At 40.8% G+C, this 15,807-nt stretch overlaps 1 protein-coding gene across 1 annotated transcript in view; it reads left to right on the top strand.

Moving 5' to 3' along the window:
• LOC110080797 (sucrase-isomaltase, intestinal) overlaps positions 1–14,836 on the top strand; it is an 87,921-nt gene extending 73,085 nt beyond the window's left edge. The window contains exons 14-17 of the mRNA XM_073002284.2: positions 5,000–5,168; positions 7,989–8,105; positions 10,171–10,319; positions 14,731–14,836. Coding sequence (XP_072858385.2) covers positions 5,000–5,168; positions 7,989–8,105; positions 10,171–10,319; positions 14,731–14,836 — 541 coding nt within the window. The remainder of the gene's footprint in view (positions 1–4,999; positions 5,169–7,988; positions 8,106–10,170; positions 10,320–14,730) is intronic.
• Positions 14,837–15,807: the final 971 nt, after the last annotated feature.

Here is a 15,807-nt window from a genome sequence, read left to right on the forward strand (position 1 = left end):
AAGATCTGCCGGCATCCCTTTATCTAACTAACTGGAAAAGCAGAAGCAGGATGTAACCCTGGAAGTTGAAGAAAGAATAAAAGAGCAAAAAGAGGTGGGATCTAGAAACACTAAAAGACAAAACTGGAAAACATACTGAGGCTATTTCTCAGACTATTCCTGCCTCCTCCATTACCCTTCAGACTTTTTGTTACATGCACTGGTAATTAGCAGTCTACTTCCAGCACTGGTGAGCGCTGGAAACATCTGAGGAGCACATTCAATCGAGGCCTGAAGCTCTGGCATGAGAGGATTAGTAATAATGTTGAGCGAGCGAGCCCTCTGTCGGGAAATCTTGTCTATACCAGTGGGGGAATCCTAATAATTTTCTGTGGAGTCCAATAGTTCCTTTAAACCCATCTAAATCAATATATTCCAATATATTCCAAGCATCTCTTTAGGAATTTCTTTGGAGGTTTAAAAGCCTGAGGAAAATTTTAAAATAATCAAAAGTAATTGCATGTGTGTACTCTGATGGGCACTTATATAACTGCAGATCTCAACTAGATCTTAAATGGAGCTTTGGAAGCCCCATGAATTATGTAGTCTTCAAATGGCCATTTGACATTGGACTGCTTTTGTCCGGTGGCATTTCTGTTGTTAACAGGAACATTCTATTACTTCTGCATTAAATGCTATATAAACTTTCTCAAACTCACGTGATGATATTATCCAAGAGATGGGATTTGAACACAAACTAGTGAGGTAACAATCCCAAATCTCACACTTTTGCAGATCAAAAAGTGCTCCATGCTGGTCAGATTAAAGGCAACCATCACTCAGCACTGAACTGGAAGGCTGAAAGAGAGATGGGAAGCCTTTAAGGTCTAAAAAGGCAGAAAAATCAAACTGACGCATCATGTTACTTTCAACAGAAATTTAAGCTGGCTGAAGTAGTTTTAAGCTGCATTATCAAACGAATGAATAGAATGAAGCTGCTTCCGCTGTGGCTCCTCAGGCCTTATTATTAAATATGCAGGTACCCCAGGGACATTTAAAAGATGGCTGTAGGAGAGGAGGTTCATAACAAATAGGCTGCTATGTGGGTGGCAAATCAACTGGAGCTTTCTTTCTTTCTTTCTTTCTTTCTTTCTTTCTTTCTTTCTTTCTTTCTTTCTTTCTTTCTTTCTTTCTTTCTTTCTTTCTTTCTTTCTTTCTTTCTTTCTTTCTTTCTTTCTAAGAACAATGAAAACCAAATTGGGATTTTCCTTCTTATTATTGCAGCTAACTAAGGGCTTCATAACGTCATAAGAATTTTCCAAGGACAAGTCGGACACCCCCTTGGAGTTCTTCCCAGGGGGATGTTTGTTACCAAACACTTTGTTTCCCAAGAGGCAGTCCAATTTAAAGGGGAAACCAGCATGCCTGTTGCATCTTTTGTGCGGACGTACATGGGCAAGAAAAGGTCAATTTTAACCTTCTCGCCTGCTGATGTCGTTCTGGCACCGCACAAAACCAACTAGACAAAAGTATCTCTTGGTGATCCTCTTCTCCCTCGGGGAGAGAGCAGTGACACTCATACGCAAATGCATTGTTTGGCCAAACAAAGAGAAGCCTGGAAGACTGAGAGAGTATTCTCAAAACACAGAGATGCTCAAAAATGCACCTTCAGATGGAAGTCGGCAGAATAATAGAACTTGCTAAAATGAGTTCTGTGTAAGACGTCCAATTCCTTAAAGCGATTTGAGACAAGAATCTGTATTTGTGTATTTGTCCCTCCATATGTATGTGTGTGTGTATATATATATATCCATGGTTCAACACCACACCCACTCTTGTGGGTACCCCATGGTTAGGATTTCTTAGCATTGTAGTTCAGAGCATCTGGGACCATCTGTTTGCAAACCACTGCTCCAGGGGGACAAAGAAAGTAACTGTTCTACCTGACTAAACCCAATCTCATCTGATTTCAAGACCTAAGCAAACTTTTAAAGGCAAAAAGTAAGGCCTTTCAAATATTTGGATGGGAGTTCATCAGGAGAGGCTCATAAAAGTGGAGACAGTCACCAAATGTAAATCCAAGAGATGCATTTCCCCCCATTTAGCTGTTAAGTAAACTTATGCAGTATAGAAGACAGCTTATCCATCTTCAAGCCTTGGATTGAAGAAGGAATTCTGGCAGGAACAGTTTTTCCACCACGCTGCCCCTTTGATCTGACAAGCACCATCTGCCTATTTGCCTTCTCTCACAAAACTATTAAAGGCACAAGCAACATTTATTACAGAAATAATGATCGCCACATGCAGCCTCAGTATTCAGAAGCAGCTTTCAGGGACTGTAGCCTGTTTCTTTATACATGTGATGTTATTGCACTTCTTTAAACATTTATTGCCTTTATTTCTTTTGGTGCTGATTTATTATTGTTGTTGTTATTTGTTAGTACCTGGTACTAGGTCACAGCAAATTCTTTCAGGAAGGGTAAGATGTTCATGGGCAATTCATAAGAATCAAGGTTTAAGATGCCAAAAACTGCAGTGAACAACCTTTGGTCCCGCAGGTGTTCAACTCTGGCTCCCATCAGCCTCAGTCAGAAAAATGGGAATTGTAGTCCACAAGATATGGAGGGATACAGGTTCACTAATGTCACAGTTTTTGAGTGCATCAAACATTGTTTTGGGCAGTTTCAAAAGGATATAATTCTAGACCAAGAATGAGGAGTCTATGGTCCACCACATATTGTTAGACTACAGTTCCCTTACTTTTCAGTCTTTATCCTTTCTAGTTAAGGCTGATAGGTTTTAGAGTTCAGTTATATCTTGGCAGATCACTCATTTACTATTCCTGGCCTGGACAAATCCATTAAGGAAAATGCATCTACCCAAGGCTAATGAGTCAGTGGGTATCTGAGGGTGAATTTCTGAAAAACAACAAAGGAGAGGGACACTGCCTTCAATGGGGCTATGGTAGCCTGGTAGCAAGCATGGTAGCGTGTTAGATCAGATGATCTTTTGGCTCAATCCAACTGGACCATTTTTATATTGACCCACTGCACCCTTACTCAGAAATCCACTAACAGTATTAGAGTGGCCAGTGAGACCATGAATTCATAGCAAATAAAGACAAGGGGTAGTCAGGGATGCAGCAGAAACATGTCATGTGCTCTGCATAAAGTTCTAGAAAAAAATACGCCATCAGCTTTAATCACTGATTTTCATCTGGTGGAGCAGGTGCATGATTTCCTTACATTCCAAGCTATGTTTAATGTTTTAAATCCAGCACTGGCAATCTTTCACTGGAACAGTAGCTGTGGAAAGAGTTATATACCGAAGGTTTACTTGGATTCCAGAAATTACACATTTTACAGACATCCATTCTAATTGCCATATTCCATTGGCTAAGGTTGTGATCAGGGGGAGAAAGAGCTCACATTGTGGCACAGTCCAATGAGAGCTATTTTCCGGCAACCACACTGTTGCAGAGTTTTTAATTTCTGGTTAAATTCTTCTAGCTGCGCAGCAGAAGTCCAGGGATTCACAGAGCAGAATAGCTTCAAGTTCCCCGAGTAGTCCTCTCCTCCCCTTTTCTCATCAACTGGCACTTATAGCTTCAATAATTCACTCTGAGACATTTGTGAGAGAAATAATAAAAATGTTTCATTTACTTACAAATTGAATAGATCAAACAGCAAAGTGAGAAATACGACTGCTTTCAGCAAACCACCTCAGCAGATTCACTGCTTCCAGTACACTCAAGAGAGGGAAAGATCTCTCAGCAGATTTTATTTGTTTGTTTTCCTCAAAAGGTCCCGGGGCTCTCTTAGAATTCAGAGGCAGGGAAGGAACAATTGGTTTGTGCTGGATAGATTGACAGTTATTCCAGCCCAGAAAGCTCCCTCCCAGCCAAACCTACTAAAGACAGCATATGAGGTTGTAAAAACTCCAACACATACAACACACAGGAAATTGCAAATGAGCCTAACCCTGCTCCATGCCCAAGATGGATCTTTTTGGTCCAGCTGTTTCCTGGAGCCAGTCTGGAGTGATTCCTGTACAGACTGGAGGGTCATTTTAAGGGAGGTCACTCCCAGCAAAATTACACTTTCCAGCGCAATCAGACATGATCCTTTCTTACCATATGATCGCATCCTAAGTTGGCTGTAAGTGGGAACATGTAGCAATCAGAATTAGAGTCAAGCAGTCTTTAGGTGGGTGAGGAGAATGAAAGGTAAAAATTAATATCGGGGAATGTAGTAAACTGGTGGAAACATCTCTTAGACTAGAATGTACCAGCCCAGAGTTTATACACCTCAGGAATGACACAGGAAATGAGAAATGTTCCTTGGGATCCTAAAACTTCAAACTTTGAAACTCAGACCATATATCTCATAATTTTAATTCAGTCCCCTGTATGAAAGGTTGTGCTGCTATAATATTTTTTTAAAAATCCATTCGCATGATGTTATACAAATGCAAATACTGCACGGATGGAGGATGAAACTGATCATAAAAATAAATTAGTGATGCACCAGATTTGGTCCGGGCTTTTAAAAAAAGCTTAAAGCAACCGCCTGCCTAAAGCCTTCTGCAAATTCAATTCTGAAGTCAAATTTGTTAGTTATTAACATGGAATATTGGTTAAATAAAATCACATCACAGCTACAAGTAAAAAAATGCATTTTATTCTGTAGAAGATTGGACCTCTACCCATTTAATGTAGCAGGAGGAATTGAATCTGATCTTCCTACAAATGCAAGAAACTACATATTCTTTGATGTTCAAAAGAGAAGGAAGACATTCATCTGCTAGTGAAATCGTTATCAGGAAATGACCGATGTTGCACCTAGACAGGAAATCCAGAGTCAAAGCAGACTACATAAGAAATAAGGACAGCCATTTCAAAGTTTTATTTGAAGTTTATTCTGTGACGGGGGTTTTGTTTTCCACTTCCAAGCAGAAGGATCAAAACGCTTTTGTGAAAACTAATCTTTGCTGAGGTCAATGCATTTCTTTTCATATCCAGCGCTATCCAGGAAGCCACAGGAAAGAGGCCCTTTGTCCTGAGTCGCTCGACATTTGTTGGAAATGGAAAATACACTGCACATTGGCTAGGGGACAATCATGCTCTGTGGGAAGATATGCACCTCTCCATAGTTGGAATTCTGGAGTTCAACCTCTTTGGAATCCCACAAGTAAGTGATTCAGACCAGGCCACATAATTTTACACCCACACCCCCATACAAGTTGCCTACAAAGGGGAAGGTTTTGGATTTAAAAAAAAAAGAATCATTTTTGTTATGGTCTTCCCTTATACTGGAAAGATAAAGAGGGTTCAGATGTTATTTATTTAATTAATTGTCGGCTAAAACTCTAACTTGCCTTTATTCCAGGAGCTCCAACTTATATATGGTCTACCTCAGTTGTTCCCAACCTTGGGTAACCGAGATGTTCTTGGACTGCAATTCACAGAAATCCTGGCCAGCCCAGCTGAGGATGAAGAAGTCCAAGAACACCTGGGTTACCCAAGGTTGGGAACCACGGATCTGACCCACTATTTTTATATTCACATTGGACACTGGCAGGCTGGCAGATGGTAGTAAATGCCTATTCCAGAATCTTGGGGAAAAATTCTGTGAAGGTGTGAGCAGGGAGAATGTTCTAGCCCTGCCCCCCACCTGCCAATGTGTCTATATAGTAAAAGGGACTGTCTGAAGAGGAAAGCATCCTCTTACCCAAGGAGTCTCTCTGCAAGATTGGAAATCCTGAAAAAAACATGGTTCTAGATTGTGCAAAAAGACATCATGAAAAACAAAGTTGTCTCTTTTTCAGACTATCCTTCATGCGGAGGCAGTGACAAGCAGGGGAGGGGGCTATAACTTCCCCTGCTCATGCTTTACAATTAAGGCCATTGACTGGCTCAAGCTCACTCCGGTTCCTATCTCTGCGTTGAATTCAACCCAAGTTCCCCAAGTCCTGCAGACAGTTAGTACACCATACACTGGCTCAGCCTACACTGCACTGTTTCTGTGATTGCAGGTAAAAAGTCAGGCTGCACGGCTGATTTTTGCTTGGAAAGGTATTTATACTCAGGTCCCAAAATGATTTGGGATCATTTTAAGCAAGCTACTGAAATCCCCAACAGAAGAAAAATGTGAGAGTGGGTTTTTTTCATGACTTTCACTCCCAGACAATTCCAGAAAAAGTTTAATAAATAATTGCATACTCTTAAGTCGGCTCTAACTTCTAGCGACCCTGGACAGGATTTCCTAGATACGAGGTAGTCAGAAATGGTTCACCGTTCTCTTTTTCTGGGATGCTCTATGACTGCCTTTTTTCTGAGGAGGCACAGCGGGGAATTGAACTTCTGACTGGTTAAATCTGCAATGCATTCTTTGCCACCATCTCAAACAAGGTTTTCTTTGCCTTTCAAGCCTTTGGGAATGCCAACCATACCTCACAGTTTAAGTACACACTTTTGAACATCAAGAGTTCAAACCCATAACTATCTGATGTAACTGGTTGAAACTAGAAGAGTGGTCCCCAACCTTGGGTTACCCAGGTGTTCTTGGACATAAGTTCCCAGAAGCCTTCACTCCCAGCTGTGCTGGCCAGGGTGTCTGGAAGTTGCAGTCCAAGAACACCTGGGTTACCCAAGGCTGGGGACCACTGATCTAGAGATGTTAATGTTGTTGGAGTCTGCAGATCAATTGTGTCCCAGTATGCAGTGGGTGATTCTGTAAATCATTTAGTTCTACCCTGCTATTGGAGCACTATTGTGCATTGGTCACTTCCTGCCCCTCCTCCCTGTGTGTGCCTTGTTCCTTGAAGAAGGCCCTTTTCCAAGATGGGGATTACCTAAGCACATGCTATCTGATGACTCTCTCTCCATCTACAGTTGCATCCATGCCATCCAGCTTTAGGGGGTGGTTTACCCAGTAAAGGGACATGGTGGCACTGTGGGCTAAACCACAGAAGCCTGTGTGCTGCAGGATCAGAAGACCAAGCAGTCATAAGATCAAGTCCACACGACGGAGTGAGCTCCCGTTGCTTTGTCCCAGCTCCTCGCCAACCTAGCAGTTCGAAAGCATGCAGATGGGAGTAGATAAATAGGTACCACCTCGGCGGGAAAGTAAAACGGCGTTCCCTAGTCACGCTGGCCACGTGGCAACAGAAAGTGTCTTCGGACAAGGGCTGGCTCTATGGCTTGAAAACGGGATGAGCACCACCCCCTAGAGTCGGACACGACTGGACTAAAAATGTCAAGGGGAACCTTTACCTTTACCCAGTTTATAAACTTTTTTTAAAGCTAAAGAAACTTAACTGGAATATGTAAGACAAATATATCATTTGTTTTTCACTCAAATGCTATATTTTGACCTTTCCTACTGAAACTAAAGTCTGTAGTTAATAAACCGTTTTCTAAAGTTATTACAAGTTAACTCCATGTTTTTGACTCTGTACTTAATTTAGCCCATTGAAGATAATTGGTCAGAACACACAATGATCTCTAACAAATGTAAAATAACTTTCTCTCTGCCCACATGTTCTACAGGGGAGACCCTCTAGAACAGTGGAGGTCTGCGCCTCAAATTTCCATCAATCTTCAATCCCATTACAACCATGCCCCCAACTCTTTGGGAAGCAGGGGCTGCAGTGGGAAAGAGTCTAAAACCTTGGTGAGATGGTCCAGTTGAGGGCTAGAGGATGGGCTTGTGAGAGGTAAACTGGGACAACTTCTGCTAATATATGATTTCTGATTTTATGCTTATGTGGGCTAAATTAGATACAGTAATTCCATTTGTTGCCTAGAAACAAAGTTATTTGGCATTTCAACACTGACAATTGAGGAATTCCCCTGATCAACTCAGGACACATTAAAAGGAATTAGAATGTACAATTAGGGGAAAAGAGAGAGAGTAGGACAATAACACGATTAAAATGCACATCCTGTTGCTCTTTATCTGACAAACTAAGGAATAACAATCTACCTGTTCTATCTATTCTCTTTACAGGTTGGAGCTGATATCTGTGGCTTTTACCTTGACACCACCTTTGAACTTTGCTTGCGCTGGACTCAACTGGGTGCATTCTATCCATTGTCCAGGAACCATAATGCGCTTGGTCAAAAGGTAAGCAGGCACTGTGTAGAAACTATGCTTTCTGTCCCTCAAACAGGTATGGAAGATGTTGAATTTACTACTGGTTATGCCAAAGGGATGTGGTGACGCTGTGGGCTAAACCGCAGAAGCCTGTGCTGCAGGGTCAGAAGACCAAGAAGTTGTAAAATCGAATCCACACGACGGAGTGAGCTCCCATCGCTTTGTCCCAGCTCCTCGCCAACCTAGCAGTTCGAAAGCATGCAAATGGGAGTAGATAAATAGGTACCACCTCGGTGGGAAGGTAAAACTGCATTCCCTAGTCACGCTGGCCATGTGACAATGGAAACTGTCTTCGGAGAGGCGCTGGCTCTACGGTTTGAAAAGTGGGATGAGCGCCACCCCCTAAAGTTGGACACGACTGGACTAAAAATGTCAAGGGGAACCTTTACCTTTATGCCAAAGCATCATTTGGATGGGCCTGGGAAGGGGAGTGACATTAATCAAAAGTGGGACAAATTGGGGTGATCCAAAGACCTGTCTGGAACCTTCTTACAAAAGAAAAATGTCATTCAGTGTGAATGGAAGGAAAGTTTATGTGAGAGATAAAAGAGATCACACTAAAGACAAGAACTTTTAAGTGTGAAGCAGACTGCTCCACCATCCCTTGTATCGACGTGCCCTCACTAGCTTTACATGGCTTTTTTCCCTTCTTCTAATATTCCAAAGAAATACTTTTGGATCATAATAGTAAAGGAAATTGGAATCAACATGAAGTCGATGCTTGTGGAGCTAATTTATATCTCATAACATTAGGGCTTTATGAAAACTTCTTGATCACTTGGTGCAATTGTGGAGAATTACCATCTATGTTCATTTGAGCACCAGTCCACAAAGGCCCACACTCTGGTACATTTATGAGTCTTACATAGGCATTCTAAAGTGGAAACGCAGGCATTCTAAAGGGAGTTTGGGACACATATGCCCCAACCCCTCCCCTTCCTCTAGCCCTTCCCTTTCCTCCTCCACATCTACTCCTGATCTTCCTGCATTGACAGGAAAGAAATTTTGGAAAGGCATTCTAATGGCATACAACTGAATACACTTGATGATTTCCATGTGATTGGAAGCCCTGATAAAGCAAGACCTCTGATTCCGCAGAGTTCTGTAGACATTTCCTGCTAAATGCAAGGGGAGATCTCTTCAGAGCTTTCTTTCTCATCAAATGGGGAGACTGGGAGTGGAAGACCGCAAGTGGAAAGACATCTCTGCCTCCTTGTCCATTCTTACCCTTTAGAACACCACAAAAGGTTGTCAGGTGCAATGAAACTTAATGCAGGATTGACAAAAAGAAGGGAAACATTAAATAGCTGAAACCCTGTTGTTTAGCAGAGCAAGTAACATTACAGTAAGCCATTGAATTGGTGGGGATTTGGTAAGTCAGCTGCTCCATAAGTTCCATTGATTCAAGTAGGCCTACACTAATGACAACTTGCTATGGTAAAATAAGATGCGAGTAGGCTCCTTTGAATCAATCAATTTTACAGAGGAGTTGACTCATCAAATCTCCAGGGATTCAATCAAAAAATAACAAACGGTGAGCTTATTGAGAGAACAGAATATCTGTCACTAGTTCAAAACATAAGATGAACAGGATAACACTGCTGTTTTAACAACATAATTAAAATGATATATCTGTATTTTATTTCTCTGGATATTAGCATATAAAAAGGGACTCATTCAAAATCAACCAGAAATAAGTGCGATGAATTTAGATCTTTATCCTGTCCTGTCCATTACACCACTCCAGCATTTCTCCTTTTTAAATCATAAATGATAAAGTACAACTGATCAAATGGGGCACTTTTTGAATTTCAAGATATTCACAAAAGCTTCTGTATTTGATCAGTTTTAGTTTGTTTGGTTGAACTCTAGGTCATTGATGGAATGAAAATGGTCTTAAATGGGGTTGGAGGTCCCACACTATTATCTTCTCTACACTTTTAGTATGTGGACAGACAGCTGCGCAAAGGTAAATGCAGAAATAGGAATAAATTGGTCAACTTGAGAATCAAACCAAAGTGCTGCTTTTTCACAGGATCAAGACCCTGGAGTGTTTGGGATTGAATTTGCCAGGATTGCCCGATCAACCCTGCAGATTCGATACTCCCTCTTGCCATACTTATATACCCTCTTCTTTGAAGCCCATGTCTCTGGAAACACAGTGGCCCGAGGGCTAATGCACGAGTAAGTTGCTGATTCTTTCCCCCTCTCCATGAGGTACTTTTCATTTTAGATGCATTATTAAGTATTGATTTTACTGAATGCAATGATGATTACAAAGCGGCATTAACAATTGTTCACTTGTGTACAACAGAAGAAAGAATACAGAGAAAATGTAAGATTTATGTCATTAAGAAAGCCGGTTCCTTTACTGCTTCAGGAGCTTTTTGTTTGACGGGAGCCTTGCTAAGTTAAGAAAAAGCTGGACAGTGTTCTCTAAATCACATTAGGACAAAACAAAGTTAGCACTGCTCAGTTTCATCTGGGCTCAAGTTATGGAAAACTTTTTGAGATGTAATGGAAACACACAAACAGTATGTAAGCAAAAGAAAAAAGGCACTTAGCCAAGACCTACAGTCATGGCCAAAAATATTTGCATCCTTGCAATTCTGTCAGAAAATGCAATTGTATCAGATTTGACTTTACTTCTCTGTTTTTTTGTCTTGTTCCAACGCAAACCAAAGAAATGAACATGTGAGTACCAAAACATTTGCAACTGCAACAATTTTCTGAGAGCAGGGTTGCATTTTCCGACAGAATTGCAAGGGTGCCAATATTTTTGTTCATGACTGTACATCATACAAACAGCAGCCTTGAATGCTTTACTGATTTGGGAAGGTTTTGCCTTTGGATTAAAAGTCCCAGAATCCCTCAGTCATTGAGATCGGTGGCCATGGTATCTGGGGGATTCTGGGAGTTCTAATCAGTGACTCTCCTGTACTTCGACATGATGTCAATGGCATGATTACACTATAAGTAGGATTGCTATATTTACCTGGTAGGCTGGGGTTTACCCAAATAATGCAACTCTTTCTTTCTTTCTTTCTTTCTTTCTTTCTTTCTTTCTTTCTTTCTTTCTTTCTTTCTTTCTTTCTTTCTTTCTTTCTTTCTTTCTTTCTTTCTTTCTTTCTTTCTTTCTTTAGTTAGTTAGTTAGTTAGTTAGTTAGTTAGTTAGTTAGTTAGTTAGTTAGTTAATCTCTGTGTGCTAGTAATGTACATGGCTGCTTTCTATGATTGCTTTTGCCTCATTTCATTCTAGAAATAACTTTATAGGTAAGCTTGATGGAGAGGTACTGACTTGGTATATACCATATTTTTCCATGTATAAGACAATACTTTTCTCTAAAATATTTAGATTAAAAGTTTAGGGTCGTCTTATACATGGAAGTAAGGAGGAGGGAGGGATCAAAGCGCTTTGATTCCTGCTTTCCCCCTCCACTTTTTGCGAAGAAAGTGGAGGGGGAAAGCACTTTCCTCGCAATAAAGTGCTTTCTTGCGAGGAAAGTGGAGGGGGAAAGCAGGAATCATCAAAGCGATTCATCCAAGAGATTCCTGCATTTCCCCTCCACTTTCTTGTGAAGAAAGTGGAGGGGGAAAGCACTTTCCTTGCTAGAAAGTGGAGGGGGAAAGCAGGAATCAAAACGCTTTGATGATTCCTGCTTTTCCCCTCCACTTTCCTCACAAGAAAGCACTTTCTAGCGAGGAAAGTGCTTTCCCTCTCCACTTTCTTCAGAAGAAAGTGGAGGGGAAATGCAGGAATCTCTTTGATGAATTGCTTTGATGATTCCTGCTTTCCCCCTTCCAAAGAAAGTGGAGGGGGGAAGCAGGAATCAAAGCGCTTTGATCCCTGCCTTTCCCCCTCTACTTTCCTGCAAAGAAAGAAATTCTGGGTTAGAAAGGGGGGGATCTTATACGTGGGGCCATATTATACATGGAAAAATATGGTAAATGATGCAAGGGCTTAAACATATTGGTAGAAAACAATGTAACAATTAATGCTCTTAATTTACATAACATGATAATATGGGTACATAATAAAAATACTATGATTATAGATTTTCAAACTTTAAGATGTAGAATATGGCAACCCAGCCTATAAGGCAACCCATTCCTGTAAACAGCTTTTCATGCAAATTGGTCCTCATTACATACTTCTCAGTATCAATATAATACAGGAAGGATATTATGTAGGGTGGTGCTTCCCTCCCTTGCATCCCCAGATGTTCTTGGACTAAAACTCCCAGAAGTCTTCATCACTAGTTGTGTTGGCCAAAGTTTCTGGCAGTTGCAGTCCAAGAACATCTGGGGGTCCAAGGTTGTGAAGCACTAATGTAGGACATGGCAATGTCCAGTCACCACAGAAAATGAGGTAAGTTACTATCAGCTTTGTAGCTAACGTCCTCACCCTAGCATTTAAATCACTGTCAACGTTCACACAGAAATGTTCAACTATACTGAGAAGACACATGTCACAGTGCCCTCCTTTTCCCTTATCCTTCTCTGTCATTATCACCAGCTTCTCATCTGCCCTCTTTGCCAGCATTCAAATTTCTTCCATTTTAAAATGATTAACAAGTGAAATAGCACTGAACTGACAAGACACAATATTTGAATGAGTCCTGCATAGATTTAGAACTATAATGCTAAGCAAGGAGGAAAAAATTACGTTACAAATTGCATTGTAATTGTAGTCCTTACCAGTGCAAGCAAAAGGGGGACTAAAGGAGTACAGTTCCCTTCCATACCACACAGCACTGTGAGCATCACCAGTGATGTCACCTGCACATGCCCTGTAACTGCTCAAAAGGACTGATAATAGGTGATTGCACAAGCTGAAAGCAAGGCAAAACAACATGATTTGAAATGCTGTAAAACAGCACAAGCTCTGCCAGCTGCAATAATATACTGCACACTTTTGAGAAAAGAATGAATCTACTCACACTTAGTGCTAATGCTGTGTAATTGATGGAATAACTATCAAAAGGAACACTGCGAAATAGCACAAACAATGGGACAAATGCTAATTGATCCCTTAGACTTACCAATACTGCTATTTATTGGTAAAGGGCAGAGTAAGTCCTGTGATGAGGTAAAACAAGGAAGCTGTAGCTGGGAGCCTCTGTAACACAGATTTTGTTGTGCTGTCTGTATACAAAGAGCTCATAAGAACATGTGTTTGGAAAAAAGTGCTTCTCTTTAGTGCAAAGCTATATTCAAAAGTTATCTGACATGAACATTCTTACTCTAAGAATGTCATGATAACTAGTTCTGAAAGATAGCATAAGAGGATACATGTTGCATAATGCATGTTAGTTTATTAATATTTATCACCAGCATTGTACTTGTCAGTCTGCAGAGGATTTTACTGTTCTTATTTTATTTTTGTATAAGTATTTACCATACATGAGATAATATTAAGTCACTAGATGCTAGATAAAGAGGCAAAAATATTTATAAGTGCCTAAAGAATAGAGCTCAACCTGCACTGTTTTGAGCCCCTATTATGGACATCTACTTTTTTGATATGGGTTGGTTCACTCTTGTTTAGTCCATTCCCAGCATATGCAATTGCTGGGAATGGATTAAAATTGAGCCTTACACCTGTACAAGTTGCCAAGGCTCCTTCCAGTTTCATTTTGCAGTACAGTAAAGTGGCATAATAAGCATGACACTTCAGGATATCGACAAATTGCACACTTCTCCAGTCCTCTGCAGAGGGGCAAGGGGAATTTTTTTAACTCTGCTAGACCTTTGCTGTTGCACTTAATCACTTAGATGAAATTTAATTTTCCCCCCTTTGCCTTTCTGTGAACTACTGATCCAAACTGCTGCTGTGGGCAGTTTCTCAATTGGCACTACACACAAGAGAAAGAAAACATTTTTAAATTTAATCTTAGTGATTCAATGTATCAGCAATGGTTGGACACAGGTAAAATACATCTCCAACATATAGATGATAAGTCTTTATTCAACGTATTCAATTTCATTGGTGTTAAATACCATTTCCATATTATTTCATAACAGTTTTCCTTTGCCCTAACTGACATCCTCTCTCCAATTCCAAGCAACCCTAGTTATACAGCAGTAGCCCAGAACTAAAGGGTCAATATAGACAAGCCCTCTACTTCCGAATTCATAGAGAGTACTTCCTCCTGTTACCAAATAGTGTACCACTTGGCCAGTCAATATGGCAGGGTACAGGAATGCTTTCCCTAAAGCAGTGGTTCTTAACCTTGGGTGACTCAGGTGTTTTTGAACTGCCACTCCCAGAAACCCCAGCCAGCGCAGCTGGTGGTGAAGGCTTCTGGGAGTTGCAGTCCAAAAACACCTGAGCAACCCAAGGTTAAGAACCACTGCCCTAAAGGACTGTATTCCCTTCAAGGTAACCTGCCATTGTTTCAGCAATGGAAACAATTGCCTCTTTATCTCTCTGCCCTTTTCTCCTTCTCTCTCTCTCTTTCCATCTCTCTCTCTCTTCCTCCTCCTGCTGTGCAGTAAGGCAACAACATAAAACCCTTGTAAAATGGAGGTAATGTTTTGTATACTTCAGAGAAAACTAAGCTGTGAAGCAAATTATACAATTTCTGAAATCTAGGTTTCCAGCTGACCTTGAGACGCATGGCATAGACAGAGCTTTTCTTTGGGGACCTGCACTTATGATCGCACCCGTTCTTCAAGAGGCAAGTGCTATGCTAGTGTAAAATGCTGTGAAACTGGTAGCAGAGAGCCTATCGTTCCTAACCACCGTGGAATCCTAGAGCTAGTCAATTTTAATTTGATCCTAGTCAATTTCCTGATAAAACTGATCCAAGTGGATGTCAAGCAGTGAATGCCTGGCCCTTGCTCAGTTGTTTGCAAATTTCCAACAGCTTTGCCTGTCTTGTGATGCTTTTCTGTTTATAGTAATCAGATGGTTGGACTTATTGAGAGGAGGGAAGAGCTGGGAAAACACCCAGAATGATAAAGCAGGTTGAAATCTTTCATAGTGAAATTTAAAACAAATAGATAAATCTTGCTGCCAAACACTAAGAAAAGAGTTGGACCACAGTGAATACTCGTGCCTGCATTTATTTTTGTGCGTAAATGTGTTGCTTTAAGAGCGCCACAAGACATACAGAACATAGTCATGAACTAATTGTACGGGTGCAATGGGCCTTGTGCTTATATCTCTCCCACCTCTTTATAGCAAAGTCAAAAGACTCCATCATAAATTTGCCTTATTCAAAGTAAAATATCCAATTATCAGAGTTGGTAGTCTGGAGACAAGCCAAGAAGCAAGAGAATTGGAAAAGACAGCATGAGGGCTCAGTGCTAAACAGTGATTTGGTTTCAACAATCAGTCCAGAGTCAGTGTAAAGCCAGGTGAAACCTCATCAGTCCCTAATATTATCTGGCATATGATACTATTTCCTGGTCATGGGGGATGCCGCAATAGCAGTGCAGCAGGTAAACCACTTTCTGTCCTAGTGAGTGACCATGGAGAACATGGAAAAGATTATTCATTAGTCTACAATTCCCAGAATCTCTGAGCGGCTCTTCTAAATGCAAGTTTGAAAAGAAACAAGAACCTTTTTCACATGTTCTTGGGCACTGTTCTCTATGTAGAGCCCCATGGCATAGTGGTTAAACTGCAGTACTGCAGCCAAAACTCTGCTCATGATCCAGGTTCAAT

The sequence above is a fragment of the Pogona vitticeps genome, chromosome 5 (assembly GCF_051106095.1).
Source record: "Pogona vitticeps strain Pit_001003342236 chromosome 5, PviZW2.1, whole genome shotgun sequence".
Taxonomy (NCBI): domain Eukaryota; kingdom Metazoa; phylum Chordata; class Lepidosauria; order Squamata; family Agamidae; genus Pogona; species Pogona vitticeps.